This window comes from Taurulus bubalis (genome assembly GCF_910589615.1).
Source record: "Taurulus bubalis genome assembly, chromosome: 2".
Lineage (NCBI taxonomy): Eukaryota > Metazoa > Chordata > Actinopteri > Perciformes > Cottidae > Taurulus > Taurulus bubalis.
In genome coordinates, this window is record NC_136590.1 from 6,355,950 (window position 1) to 6,370,706 (window position 14,757).

At 43.8% G+C, this 14,757-nt stretch overlaps 1 protein-coding gene across 1 annotated transcript in view; it reads right to left on the minus strand.

Annotated features, from left to right (window-relative positions):
- Window positions 1-14,007: 14,007 nt before the first annotated feature.
- LOC306752100 (heparan sulfate glucosamine 3-O-sulfotransferase 3A1-like) overlaps window positions 14,008-14,757 on the minus strand; it is a gene marked incomplete at its 3' end in the record, with an annotated part of 29,498 nt that continues 28,748 nt past the window's right edge. The window contains exon 2 of the mRNA XM_079235801.1: window positions 14,008-14,629. Coding sequence (XP_079091927.1) covers window positions 14,008-14,629 — 622 coding nt within the window. The remainder of the gene's footprint in view (window positions 14,630-14,757) is intronic.

A 14,757-nucleotide genomic window follows, 5' to 3' on the forward strand; every position in this document is an offset into this window, starting at 1 on the left:
AGTGCACCATTCAGTGCAATTGCAGTGGCAATAAGAGAGTATGCTATTAAAAGTGCTGAGTGTAGCACAAGCTTAATGTTAAACACCACATTAGCTTTGGGGACCAAACATGTGCTATAAAACAGAGGCAGTCGCACGCATTAATATTTATGAGTCGGCACTAACGGCTCTGCTCTTTCTCTAAGTATTTACTAAGTTCTGCTATTGATTGTAAGGAGTGCTATCTGCAGAGGCCGGAGCCGAGGGGTCACGGTGCCTGGTTTCCGACCTGCGAGGTCACTGTTGACAAATTAGTCTGTTGACGGGTCAGCACGAGGGGTCGCGAGCCCAAGGGACGAGGTCAGGGGTCAAGTTTGTACAAACATGAACTCAGCGGGTTCCGGCTACTGTCGGGAGCTGTGCCGGCTTCAGACGTCTTACACAGTGGTGAATAATGAGGTCGCTGAAGTGAGACCAGTTAGCCTCATACTTCTATGGGCTTTTCTCCACAGAATGGACCACAGAGCAGCGCTATCAACATTCGTGAATACTTGTTTTTAGCCATGCCGGCATCCAAATTAAAATTTGTGTCGCTTAAAACTAAATGATGACATTCCCATCAGCCTCAGCTGTACTTTGAGTTACTTGCGATTCACAAATGTTAGCATGCTAACACGCTAAACTCAGGTGGCGAACACGTATGAGCCGTGTCTTCTCATAACTCGAGAAAGATGTGCAGTGTTAAATACATTTTTTTTTCCTCATAATTATTCACTATATTTACTCTCTACGACATCTGCTTTTTTTATTATTATTCTATCATCAAATCCATATCCAATTCTGTACCCCCGTCATAAATGAACAGCATCTCCTGGCTCCAGTCTCCTGTTCCTGAATAAAAACAGTGTTGTAAGTCGTTGCTTGTCATATTTTGTGAGATTGTAGTACAGTGTGTAAATTGGGTTGTGCGAAAGAGAAAGCTGCTTAAATCTACCGTGCGGGAAGGCAGTGTGCAGATACTTTCTATCGCTCCATTACCTCCCTATTGATTGAAGGGCTGGATTTGATGTGTTAATCCGCTCTCCCTGGTGAAAGATTCCTGTCTATGGAGACACTAAACACACACAGACACACACACACTCACTCTCATGCACTGACTGAAAAAAAGTAATCAACTGAGAATTCTACAAGGCTCCTCATTCACCTCGCAGTCTTCTGAAAGCCTTTGATCAAGAAGTGCTTAGGTTTCACATAAACGGTTGGATACCTTTCAGAGACCATGCTAAGCACACAGCTACTCGGGGGATTTAGCCTACTTTAATGCCTGTTTTCAGAGCTTCTCGGCGGTATTTGAGCCAACACGTTAGCCGAGAGGTGCACGGCGAGTTATGAACTGCCACACAAGTAGATATCGCAGAGGCCAATGTCATGAAATATCGGCTAAACCCCCGAAGGCTCTTCTTTGTTGCTCGACAACAAAAGCAGCAGGCCTCCAAGTGCCTTTTGTCAGCTCTTCTTGATGTTATGGCTCTTTGCATTCAATACAATACTATCGGAAATATATTAGCTTGCAGGTATCACACATTTTACTGATGCTGCATTCACAAAAAAAAGGTGAAATAACATCTGTAAAATAGTTTAAACTGAGAAATAAATCGGATCTGCATTTTGTTTTTCTTGATGAATTAAATACCGACAAAACACATCCTCTGAAAAATTAACTGCATCCCGTCTCTGTGCCGTCTTTTTGACTGACGACACATCTTTGTTTGGAAACTCTCCCCAGAGCCCCAAGACGCCCTCGAGTGAAACGAACCATTTAGAAATCTTATCAAATAAACATGTGCGTGAGTTTGTTGCCATGTACCGTGTGTGTGTTCGCCTCTTTGTTGAGACACGACAGAATCCCCTCTCCGAAGTCTCCATTGAGACCTCTTGTTGTTTCTCTCAGAAACTCTTTGTCCCCATTTACACGCGGGTTCATGAATGTGTCGTAGTTTACTCTAATTAAAACAAATGCAATTCACAGTGTACACGTTGTCTTAATGTGCCATTAATTAAGCCCCTTCTCTTTTGTCTCTAGTTGACCACTTTATAAGAAAAAAAAAACACACAGTAGGACTTCACTTCCTATTTCTGTTGTTGACATAGAGCAGGCTTTGCTTTTTCATTCACTTAACTCCTTGATTCCTTGCCCCCTCCTTTTCTCCAGATGGAAGGAACCCCTTACAGAAAGACAGTGTCAGGCCAACCTCTTGGCCAAAATGCACCGGTTCAACGTTTTTCCGGTGTCCGACGCACTATTGACGAAAATAAAAGAAGAAAAAAAAAGGAAAACACTCACACAGCACCGACGCTCCCATGAATCAAAGCGCAGAGCAGCAAAAGGTTAAAAGCTCCTGGGGCCTGCAGACACATTTTTCAGGGGGGCGGGTAATAGGATCAGGGCTTCCATAACTCCCCAGAACAGCCGATCCTCCCTCGTTTCTGCCCGTTTAGCCTTCAAAGAGAAAGTTTGTGTGTCTGTGACGGCTGGTCAGGGGGTTAAGAGGAAAGTGCATTTTTTCGGTCACAAACTCAATTTCCTTGGTGAGCTGAAGAGGCCATGCTTTAAAACCCAGAGCATAAAGCCCGTTTAATTTGTCCCACATACAGTATCCTCCTCAACCTCTCACTCGGGTGCAGACCGACAGAGCCGAGGAGCCGGCAGCAGAAGAATGCCTATCCCAGAGTCTTGACCCTTTGTAACTGTAATAATAACACCCTCTGTATTCTGCCATCCGTCTGTGTCTTTATGTTGTTATCATAATGTGGAAAATTTGTCAGCAAAGGAAATGAGGCCAAACAAATTAACCCCGTTTCTCATTATTAGCAAGCCCAATCTGTTATTTTACATGAGGGCTCTTAACAGTTCCCATACATGCAGGGCTCTATGATACTTGCCCTACACTGTCATATAAGGTTGAGAGGGAACCAAGAAAAGAACAAAAGCACACGCGATTCAGATTTTGCGGTCCACCAGCTTGCTCACAATACGGTTTATTGCAGAGACATTTCTTAGCAAAATCATTTCATTTCAATCAAATGACCGGTCAGTGAATTTGCAGCAATCTGTACGCATTTTATTCACATAAAGTTGAACTTTGTGAATTAAACATGATTGATCCACACTGATGACCAACGGAAAACAGTTTTTAACGATGCAGAACGGACAGATTGACAGTTCAAAATACAGAAAGCTATCACATTAACTTTGGTGCACCGACTGCTTTTATATAAACATCCTGTGTCAGGGTATAAAGTGCCATGGCGGCTTGTTGGGCGTGTTTTTCTTGTTAGCTGAGGGATTCTAAGGGGTTTATGAGGGATTCTAAAGGGGATTCTGAGGGGTTTGGATGGGTTCTAAGGGGTTCCGAGGGGTTCTGGCATGGAACCATCAAGTTATAGGCATGTATAGGACTAGAGCGAAAGACATGGAGAAGCAAGTCAGCCTTCCTCCGTCCATAGAAGCGTCTGCACGTTGGTCATTGTGGCAAACACTGAAGCTCTGAAGTATACAGACAAGCGAAGGTGGTGAATTGAACCACATATAACAGCCTGAAATGCAGTATAGCTTTTATAGAATGCTCATCAAGTATGGCAATATAAAAGCAAAAGACACACTCCAATTGTAATAAAGTACATAATAAAATACAGCACATGCCGAGACAGTTGCATGGAATGCGCAGCTGTGGCATACTTCATTTTTCAACACTAAGGCTATGGCGTTTTATTGATTTCATAAGTTGGCTCTTCATAAACATTATTTGTGTCTTTGCGGCTGAAGTCTTTTGTAGCACGTCCCGTATCGGCGGAGGTTGTGTAGTGTGTGTAGTACTTCATTGTTGCATCACATGCCTCGTGATTCTTGGTGCCGCACTTTTTTCTTCTTTTGTTTACATTGTACGGTTGGATTTTTCCAAGGTCTCTGTTCACATCTGAGGATGTATTTCAACCCGTTGTTATTCTAGATATGCACACCGCATTCGACACTGTGGTAATCCGGGCTAAAAGTAACACGACTCACCGTGGCCTTTGTGTCGCGTACACGCCTCCACAATGTGATCAATTATCACCGTGCCTTCTGAGGCTACGCGCCCGAGTTCCCGGACCGCTCGTCCCACGACTGGGGCGAATGCATTTTAGCCGTCGTCACTTGAGCGAGGACACTGTCCCCGATAATTAAAAAGAGCTCCATTGTCGTGCGGCCGGAGCTGCTGTTCCCGATGGATGCGGGGATCAGATGACGATGACAGGCCGAGTGTGGAGCGGAGCCCGGCGGTAGGTGACGAGGGGGCAGGGTCCCCCGAGGGTGACCTTCGGGCCGGGCCTCGCTCACCAGCTGCTGCCTGAAACGGGACACCCGAGCCCCTCTGCTGCCATCCACCTGGATCACTTACCTGACACGCATGTACAGTAGACTGGGCTGCACACACACAAAGATGCAGATGCCAACGGTATCCCTCTTTCACTCTTACTGGATAGTATAGTCATGCAAGCATCGCTCTCTGTCAGGGAATAAACATTGAGTCAAGACTGGAGGCTTAGGCTGTCCTTTTGTTTAGGGTCCCACCTTCTTTGGCCACTTTGAAAAGTCCATTTGTCTCACAGCTAACTCTGCTGTGGACGGCTATGTGCCATGTGATCCATGACATCCATGATCCATGCATGTTCTGTTTTTTTTTTAATGGACAGCACCTTCACTGATCTCATCATAGCCAAGTAGAGCAGGTGGCAACTTAAAAGGCTTCGCAACATGACACCATTCATTCAAACAGCAAGTTGACAGCTATATAATATCATAACCTTTGTTTGCTGGCCCAGAATGGATAATCGGACTTTGAAGGGTTTCTCTTTATTTCACTGTTTCCTTTCTGCTGTTCAGCAGGCGATGGATTCAGGACTCTCAAGACACCAGTCAAATTACAGGTTTCTTAATAAAAACAAAATCTGTGGTTGACAAATAAAAAGAAGAACAATCACCCAATCAGGTGGCAGCACCAACTAACTGTGTTTACATTGGAAACAATGGAGGAAGCTGTGGTATTTTTGCAGCAATGGTTTCCTCAATGGTTTCCAACCAGTAAACAAGGCCAAATGTGTGCTGGAATGCACAACCAAACCAGATGTACCACCACTGGTACTGGTGCCCAATGTCATTCATAAAACACATTCTTATTCCAATAAATACAGACGTGTGGTCAGTGGTCCTACGCTTCAAACTATGACGCCGAAGAAAGTCTTATTTCATGCGTAGAGTCCTTTCAAAATAAACTTCCAATGCAGTTTTACTTGGTTAGGTTAAGGCAACAAAAGTACTTTGTTAAGATTGTGGTTTGGCTTGAAGTTAGTTTGTTACTATGTTTTTTACTTAAGTTACGCACATGGCCTTAGATTAGTACGTAAATTACGTAACAAAAGTACGTTAAAATAAGTCAATGTTGACGTAGTTTCACACGGGACATGGACAGCAGTCAACTGGGTGAAAGTCTTGTGGTATGTATTTGTGTCACAGTTTTAACTCAGTGTTGTTGTGCAGCCAGGATACCCCTTGAAATCTCACTTTCTTTGTCAAATAAAGGTTAGATGCCGTGTACCAGCATGACCACGAAGCCCGCTGAGAAAAGAGCGCCACAATAAGAAATGTCCACAAAGTTTACGACTGTTTTATAAAAGCCAGGCGGCATTGTGGGCAGCAATGCATCACACTCGAACATACCTTGCAGCAGTCAGCGAGTGGCGAAACACTTGACAGCGCGTGTAAATGATCCTCCAGACAACCTCGCTGATTACCGTGGCATCCCCAGAAACAAATCCATCACCTGATTACACCCACGCCTCTGTGGCAACACACTCCTTTGGAGAAAGAAAAAAAAAAAGAAACAAACTGCCATACCTGTCATATTCATGAGTGCAAGGGCCTCTGTTTGTAGCAGCCGGAGCTCGGGGCATGCTTAACACAATGACCCCTACGGAGCACTCGTTTGTCAGAGCGAGACAAACATTAACCAAAACCGTGGGAGTGGAGAAACCCCCCAAGTTGGCTGGAGTGACAGAATGGGGAGTGACGCTGGATAAACACACACAGTGTTGCATGTCATAGGGTGCTTAGTATTAACAACCCCACTCCCAAAGCAGGTTGAAAAGCAACAGACTAAATCAAACTCAGTCCAATCAAAGGGACAAATGGACCTAAATTCTCTGCAGTGAAGACCAACTAGCTCCGATTTCCCAAACGCCTTCTCCACCATAATACACTCTGAGAGGAAATATTGAATCTGTCTGCAGCACCTCGTAAAGGCTCTCCTCTAGGCGACTTCGTCACGTTGGCTCCCTCCAGTAACACTTTGCATCCACAGCCTCGGGTGATAAATAATTACTCGTCGGAGTCTTGCCTTTTTCTTCCGTGGTGTTTGCATGCTGTCCCCTCGCTCAGCGCTGTGGCACTCTGACAGCGTCAATTATTAACAAGCTGCTTTTCTGCCTCAGTGTGTTCTGTGTGTGTTTGGATTCTTGTGTTGTTTCTGTGCGAATAATACCACAGGGGGAAAAGAATAAACTTTAGGTAGCCCGCATGAATGTGGGTTGACAGATGATTGTACTCAAATCACTTGTGTTTGTGTTTGAGTTTATATCTTTGAGTCCGAGTGTTTCTGAAGGAGAGGAAAGGTGCTTAAAGTGATCCAAAGTGTAAAAAGGTTGCTGAGTTTTTCAGCAATAATGCAGCTTGTGCATGTGTGTTTTGTGTGTGTGTGTGTGTGTGTGTGTGTGTGTGTGTGTGTGTTTGTGTGTGTGTGTGTGTGTGTGTGTGTGTGTGTGTGTGTGTGTGTAAGGGCCTCTGAGCATTATGGCCAAATGTCTATAATGAGTGGGAGGTAAACAGGGGTGAGTTCTCATTTATTCATAAGGCAAACAGAGACTGTGTGCAGTGAATGGGAATAAGTGTGTGATGATTTATTTAAAGCTATTTGTTTCAGGCCACACAGGCTAATTTCCCCCGAAAAACAAACAGAACTCTTTCCCCAACTCTGTCCCTCTACTCCGCCTTTGTGTTGTCTCAAAATAACACCCATATTTTAATGACCCAGAAAATAAAGATAATGCAACAGCTTTTTTTGATTAGATAAAATGGATTTAATTTCAAATGATAATGTAGCAAATGAGAAGAAAACAAAACATGAATAACCAATAAAATGAACAGTGAACATAAATAATACATATTTAAATGTCGTTATAAATGAGTAGGCAGAAGTGAACTCTTATAAGGTCCTACCCCTTTCTATAATTTAGATAACGTAAATTAATGAACTCGATGTTTATCACATATACACATAAATAATCATCTTAATGCATAAAACAAAACAAACAAAAAGTTCCCAGATTGTTCATCTGCCTGAATATTTGAACATTAATCAGCTTTCTGTCAGTTTCCATTTTGTGTGGAACTTTTTCCTGTCAACTCAGTTCTGGATCAATCCTTCAGTCTCTGGCTGCATTGATCACTCTCCGCTGGATGTATTTGACTAAATCTGACTGCCTATCATGTTACTATTATTACTGTGCATGAAGTTACGTGCTATTTTGTGACAAACAACAGTTTATCCAACTCCCTAAATGTTTCTGTGCAGAGTCTCCACTGGTTGCCTTTCAAACTCACTGTGACAGCCAGACTCTGGGAAGTCATTGCGCCTGGCTAGCGTTAGCTAGGAAATAGTTGAAGCACGTAATTCTCAAAAATTTGAATTTATTTTTGTGTGTGCGGTTAAATTAAATAACAACATACATCACGTTAATTAGTGCGCTTTAGAGGTTTTGTGTAGGTGGATTTTCCTTAGCTAAGCTAGCTATCTCCCCACCCCCGCCAATTTTCACTCTTTATGCTACGCTAAGCTAATTGCCTCCTGGCACTAAACAACTTATGTTATGTTATTATTAGTTATGAGATTGGGAGCATTTCAATTGCCTCTCAATGGCTCTCAACGTGGTGTAGTAGAGCCGGCGGCTCAAAGATTACAGTGCTGACAGCGCTAACAGTTCAAACAACGGAAAAAAGTGCTGACGTGGCTAACGTTTTTTACCTGAAGGGGAACCCGGAGGGTGGATGCTATCTGCTTATGGGGCCGAGCAGAGGGGCAGTCGTGAGCTCTGTCGTACCGAGGCATCAGAATGAATCTGAGAACGTTTTCATAACCTGTTAAAAGTTCCTCGTAGTAACTTTAACGCACACATTTATGAGCGTTCAGTCAACAAATCAGCTAACTCTACCACGGTATTCTAGTTTATTTAGAAGTAGCCTGTAGCATATTTGGGTTTCTGTGTGCATGCTGCGTAAAACACATGAAGACGACGCTCCCATAGACCCGATATAACCGAGACGCTATAGCGTTCATGCGTGATCTTTTGACTAAAAAGGTCCAGTGCTGAGCCCTGCGCTAACGGGGCAAACTTCCCCTCCCTTGAGGACGTTCGGGGGCTCTGCCCTCTCAGACGATCTGGCTGTCTGGTTTTCGAGTTCTGTCACCCTGCTTTCCATCCAGGAGAAGGAAAATTTGAGCTTGACATGAACACACATTTAGTCACGTGTCAGGATCAATTATCGGCCTTTTGAGAAGCAGGCAGCTCTTTTGAAGAGGGTTCTCCTCAGCAAGGATGCGTGAAAACCTCCAAGTCAAAACACACATGTCTGGAAAGAGTCCCGCTCCCAGATAGATCTTAATTGCACATTTTTGTTGTACGTTGTCTGCTGTTCGCCGCGCACAGAAGTGACAGTTCAAAGAGCAGTCCCCCCTCCTTATTACTACAAGCATGCAAACCGGTGGTGAAATGCCTTTTCAATTGGTCATTTTCACGAGGATGACTTTAAACTTTAAAAAACAACATTTTCGCCGCAGCATGTACATTGTTTGCAGGCCGCAATCCGAATGTTCTGTCACAGTGGGGGAAATCCACAGTGTGGTTCAAAACCAAAATATCGAAATTAAATAACAAGAAAGTCTTTCTGTCCCCAGTCGATGCATAAAATACTTTATGTTGAATGTATATTTATGTTGAATGTACACAGGTTTCTTGGTTACTGGCCACAGTGCACCGGATAACCCGCAACATTCTGCTCTGATGTCTCTTTACCATACGGGGTCTTCGACAAAAAAAAGCAAACAAAAAAATGGAAAGTGCGACGCCTCGGTCGCCCTTTCGGCTGTTTTGATCAAGGTTGTGTAACGTGTCTGCCGGAGGTATTCGCTCAGACTTGGCCGCGGATTAAAGGCTTCTCCTCTGCTGTACAGAGAAAACAGAGGTCTGATCCCCTCCATGTTTCTCCGCGGGGCACGAGTGGGTGGCGACGGCGCTTGTGTGTGCGAGTGGTGTTTCGTAGCATGACAACAGTGTGAGGCCACGTCTGCATGTATCTACATAAGTGTGTGCACTTAAGGGAAAGATGCACCGACGACTCCAAGTGTGCACACACACACACACACACACACACACACACATGCTGTCAATGCTGCCTTCTTCTTCTTCTTCTTCTCCTTCAAAGCGACCTCTCTGATCCCCTCGCTCCATCATTTTACACGGCCTATATGAGGCTCATGGCACGGTCACATGTAAGCACACACACACACACGCACGCACACATGCTCTGAACCTTGTTTTTATAAAGTGCTGGCGGGTTGTTATTGCACAGCCCACCCATCCCTTGCCACGCTCCTTTAACGTCCGTGTGTGCAAAAACAGGCTCAGAGTTGCGTGTATGGAGAAGAGGGTCTGGATGAATGGAGGTTTTGGTGGCTTACTTAGAGTTTAAAGGGGGGTGGCGGGGGCGCAAGCTAATTGTGCACAGGTGACTCCACACAGGTGCTCTGGCGTCTATATATACGTGTGTGTGTTTGTGAGGGAGAGTGATGCCATGTTGATGGAATGGGCAAAAAAAGCATTGAACGGGGGAATATAAGAAGGAAAAAAGAAAAACGGATCAAAGAGGTTTTTGAAGCTACCAGAAATTCCTGTCTTTCTGCAGTAGCTCGACCTACCCACAAAAAAACCCAGCGACATGCGGTCAGCTGTTTTTCAATAGACAGGACTTGAAGTTCCCCAACCCTGATATTGAGCCAAATGCTCCCCGACAGGATTGATCTGCGCGCCGTCCCGCAGCAGATGTGGCCCTTCCATTTTCTCTTTCATACTTAGCTGCCCTTCAGGGGGATTGAGCTGGGAAAGGATGAAAACTGTCTCTGTTTATTACGGCGAGGAGCCGTCTCTGAAGAGGCCGCCGCCCCGCTGACCCACTCAGGAAGAATACACAAGCAAATTGAACAAGTCAACAAATGGACGTCGGCCTCCCGCTCCCTTCTGCTCCCACGACTCTGAATCAGACGATCAGCGTGAATCCGCTTCAGAAATTTGTCGACTTTTCAACAGGTCCTTTTCAACCTCTCCCCCCTAACCGCCCTCTGCTCTCGCCTGTCAGTGCAATTTCTCAAATCCGTCAGCAGAAGTCTGAGGGAGAAGAAGGCCGGGAGATTCCTTTTAGCGAAGCAAAAACAAACAGGTGCAGCGGGAGGAGGAAAGAAAAGATGGAGACCGGGGAGAGGAGAAATGACAGCTGGTCCCTTCAGGCACAAGCTGTGATTGATGCACTGTATAAACGCACCATTACATTAAGACTACAGTTATTCTGCACAGTCACGGAGGTGTTTGCTGTTTCAAGCCGTCACTTTTACCATCACCAGGAGGAGGCGGAGTCAAGCCCAGATTAATCAACACACAGAATATACACAGCCTGCTTGTGTAGCTGCACAACCAGATGTGTAACTGCAGACTGTTTAAATGAAATGGAAATAAGATGTTGTCCGAATTGACCTGTCCTTTTTTTTTTGGTTTCCTCCCATGTTATTGCCGATCTGTCTTTTTCGTCAACATTTTGAGCAAACCGCCATTTTGTTCCATATTGTTTCAATACAACTTAATTATATAAAACTTACCGGGAGTTCGATCAAACCCTTGGTGACCAAACTTGTTAACATACACAAAGTGTGTTCTCAACTATATGTTGTTATGTGTATTGCCATATGCAGGCTTTATGGGGTTAATCCAGCAACTGTTGTGATGGACAAGTTGAACAGCCTATTAGGTGCTCAAGTTGTCAAGTTGACATGTGATAAAAAAGTTTTACTAAAGTGATGCCCCACGTTGTCTTTATTCCTCCATCAGTATATCAGGGTTAACACTGGGTATCGCTATACAAAACCAAATCTGCTAACAAAACTGCTGCTGGTTTTTAAGTGGCCATTGCACCTAGTTTACACACCAGCTGTCGACTGAATTAAGTGGAATTATCTTTGTCTTAACCTCTCGGCACTGAAACCAACATGTTAACATTCCTGCCTGTTCTGTTTGTTACATCTTATTAAACTCAAAGATTGACATCTCATATTCAAATTGTCCTTGTAGTCTTTTAAGACGGCCCTTAAAAAGTATTTCCTTCACTTAATGTAAATTTAGGAGCAAGCAGATACAGATTTATTGTTTTGTAATATGTGGGAGCACCGATAAATACGGTAATATCAAACATTAAACTGTTATTTTAATTGAAAATGAGTTTTCTATGACTGATGGGGTGATTTGTGAACGCACTATTGTTTGACCCGTGACTTTGATATTTCTGTCTACGGCCCTCAATCAAAAACGTTTGGCCAACCCTGATTTAAGTCACGCAGAAGTGTAATGCGAGTTATCAAAACACACACGATTAATAACAGTGTCTCCCCAGCTTAGGTATTACAACAATCTGCTTTGTTTGTTTCAGTTTTGTTGTGCTCTTTTACGTCAAATGACACACATAAGCTGGAAGGAAGAGCTGCCTTTCTGAGCCGGGAGAGAGAGCCACTCCAACTTTCTTGACATTGTGACCCCCAAACAGCTCGAAGTCTTCTCGCTGCCAGGAAAGCTGGACTAAGGCTTCCAGATTGCGAGCGTCTTTTCAAGTCCTCTGACGCTGCGGAGCCCCGGAGGCTGGACAGAGATAAGCAGAGACAATGTGTGAAGGTGTAACAGTGGAGATAGGGAAGGGAGCGAGGGAGTGCAGTACGATGCTGCAGGAAGCGGAGCTTGTTAGCTGCGTGAGCGGCACTGTAATGAGTCCCTTATGCTGCCCATATGGTCTGTTATTACACTGTATGCATGCGTTTTTTTTAGATGGAATCATTTCCATGAAGAAGTTGAAAAATATATATATTTCAAGGCCAGTATGAAGAAAATATTTACATATAGCATTTTTTTTTTATTCAAGAAGTGCCTTAAAAATCCCAACATCTTAAGAAAACAACAGTCAGAACAGCACAATTAGATTGGTAATATAACCCCCAACCAAAGAAAATCTATATTAGCTTCTTCTCTGACGCTCACACCAAAACACAACATGGTTTTGAGTCTTTTGAGGCACATCTGCTTTCAGAAAGTGGCTCACAATACAAGTAGACAGAAATTAGGAACACAACTCAGCCATTGTTCTCCGGCTCCCCGGGTTTAAACACACTTCCACGCACACACCGCCTCGAGCCAAGGAAGGCCAGTGACATCAAGTGTATTCAATTCACGAGGAGGCATGTTGAGGAAATCTGAGTCACAGTTTGGGAAGGAGTCGCTGTTGCTTGAATAACAGTGAGTGCTGTCTTTAGCCCGTAACTTCATGAGCTGAAGGCGGGCGGGCGGGCCTTTGAGGGAAAATAACTCGCAGCTCCGGCACTGAAAGCCGAGCGGAGACGAGCGTTCCCAACGGGACAGCAAATCAACGTTCAGACAACCTGAAATTAAAATGAGGATAACATTGTTTTTAGTAGAAAACAAAAAGAAAACACTAAAAAAAAAAAAAAAAAAAAAGGCATGGGAAGAAAAATTAGAGAGCAAATAATCTCTGAGGAGTTATTCAACATACATACGTACTGCTTGTGTACTTCTCGAATAAATACATTTCAAAAATACATATATTTTCATATTCTTTTTTTTCTTCTTTTTGCTAGAAAAAATTTCAAATTTGAAAGCAGCTATGTATGTTTAAAATATGGCATTAAAACACTGCTTTTTTTTATCAAAAGCCCCTGGACACAATGTGATTTCACCCATCTTCGTAAAGAAGCACTGCATACAATATTTCTGTGTCGCAGCCAAGGACTCCCAAACTGGGAGAAAGAACAACTTCAGATAGTGCAGGGAGATGTGACGCAGATCCTTTAACAACTCAACAAGAAAATATCTCCGTGATTGTGGATTAGAGGCAGCTCTGACGATGAAAAATGTAACAGTGAAATATTGCATATCTGGGAGCCTCCTCCTCTCTTGTATTGCTTAGGGTTAGTGCTGAGGACGGAGTACTAGGAACACTGTTTGGGGATTGAAGTCATATTATTTTGAGGAAAATAGTTGTAATATTTCAAGAATAAAATCCCATATTTTGAGAAAATGTCAGGTATTTTGGCAAAAATATTTTAAGAATACTTACTGTAACATTTTGGTTGTTATGTTCTCGAATATATATTTATATATTATGTGAACTATGTTGTGAATTTAAAACTAACCCTATTAAATATATTTTAATCTTATATTTGACTAGAATGAAGTCCAACAAAGTCATATTATAAGCATGAGGTAACATATTTACGAGTAAGAATAATAATAATGATAGAATAAGTTAGAACTTTTATACTAAACTGTTATGATTTCAAGAACAACAAAATAAAATAACTACATAAGCTTGATAAAATTAGATGTGCATGTTTTAGCATTGCCTGACTCCATAAATACTATAAATATTTTTGCTTGCCAAAACACAATTTATTTTTCATACATTTTACAATTTATGTCCATTAAAATTGTAATATTAGACATGTTTCTTGTAAGATCATGACTTTTTTGGGAAAATATTATTCCCCCCTTAGTAGAGTGCTCCTAATACTCCGCTCCAGTATTTCTGACAGTCCTCAGTGAAAAACACATTCAGTCATCCCAGCCAAAGAAGCGCCCCGTCATCTGGTAGAACTTCATGTTGAAGGGCCTGTAGAAGTCCCGTAGCCTCTGCACCACCTCGGGGTCAATGTTGGGATGGGTCCGCCCTTTGGTTTTGCCCAGGCAGTGGGGCTTGCTGCTGCCCTCGGCCTTCTTGAGGCACGGGAAGCCCTTGGTCTGGTTGAAGTAAAAGTGTTTGTCTGTGATGATCCTCTTGAGCCCCAGGAAGTCCTGCACGCGGCCCAGCTCTCCGGCCGGGTCGCTGATCAGCCGCTCGCCGCTCACAAACAGGATCTGCTCCATGGGGAAGTACTGCAGCCAGTTGTCCAGGTGCTTGGCGTAGATGCCGATCTGGATGGCGCTCCACGAGGTGTCGATGAGCCCCGTAGTCCTGTTTTTGAAGGTGAGGCTCTCGAAAGAGGGGATGTCGGGCTTCTTGGACAGCGTCTGCGTGAAGTCCGAGATGGCCCTGGTGACGGGGTCCCTCACCACCACGATCAGCTTGGTGTCCCGGGACATGGCGGCGATCCTGGCCGGAGCCTCTCTGGTCACAAAGTAGCTGGGGGTTTTCTCCATGGTGATCTGGCCCTCCAGAGTCTTGGGCATCAGCTCCCTGAGAGGAGAAGAAAAAAAACAGAAGAAGGAAGTGAGCCTTTTGTTTGACCTGCACTGAACCGCACGGAGCGACTGCTGCAGTCGTACAGCCGCTCTTATTACAATAAACAGTACAGCCGGACAGCT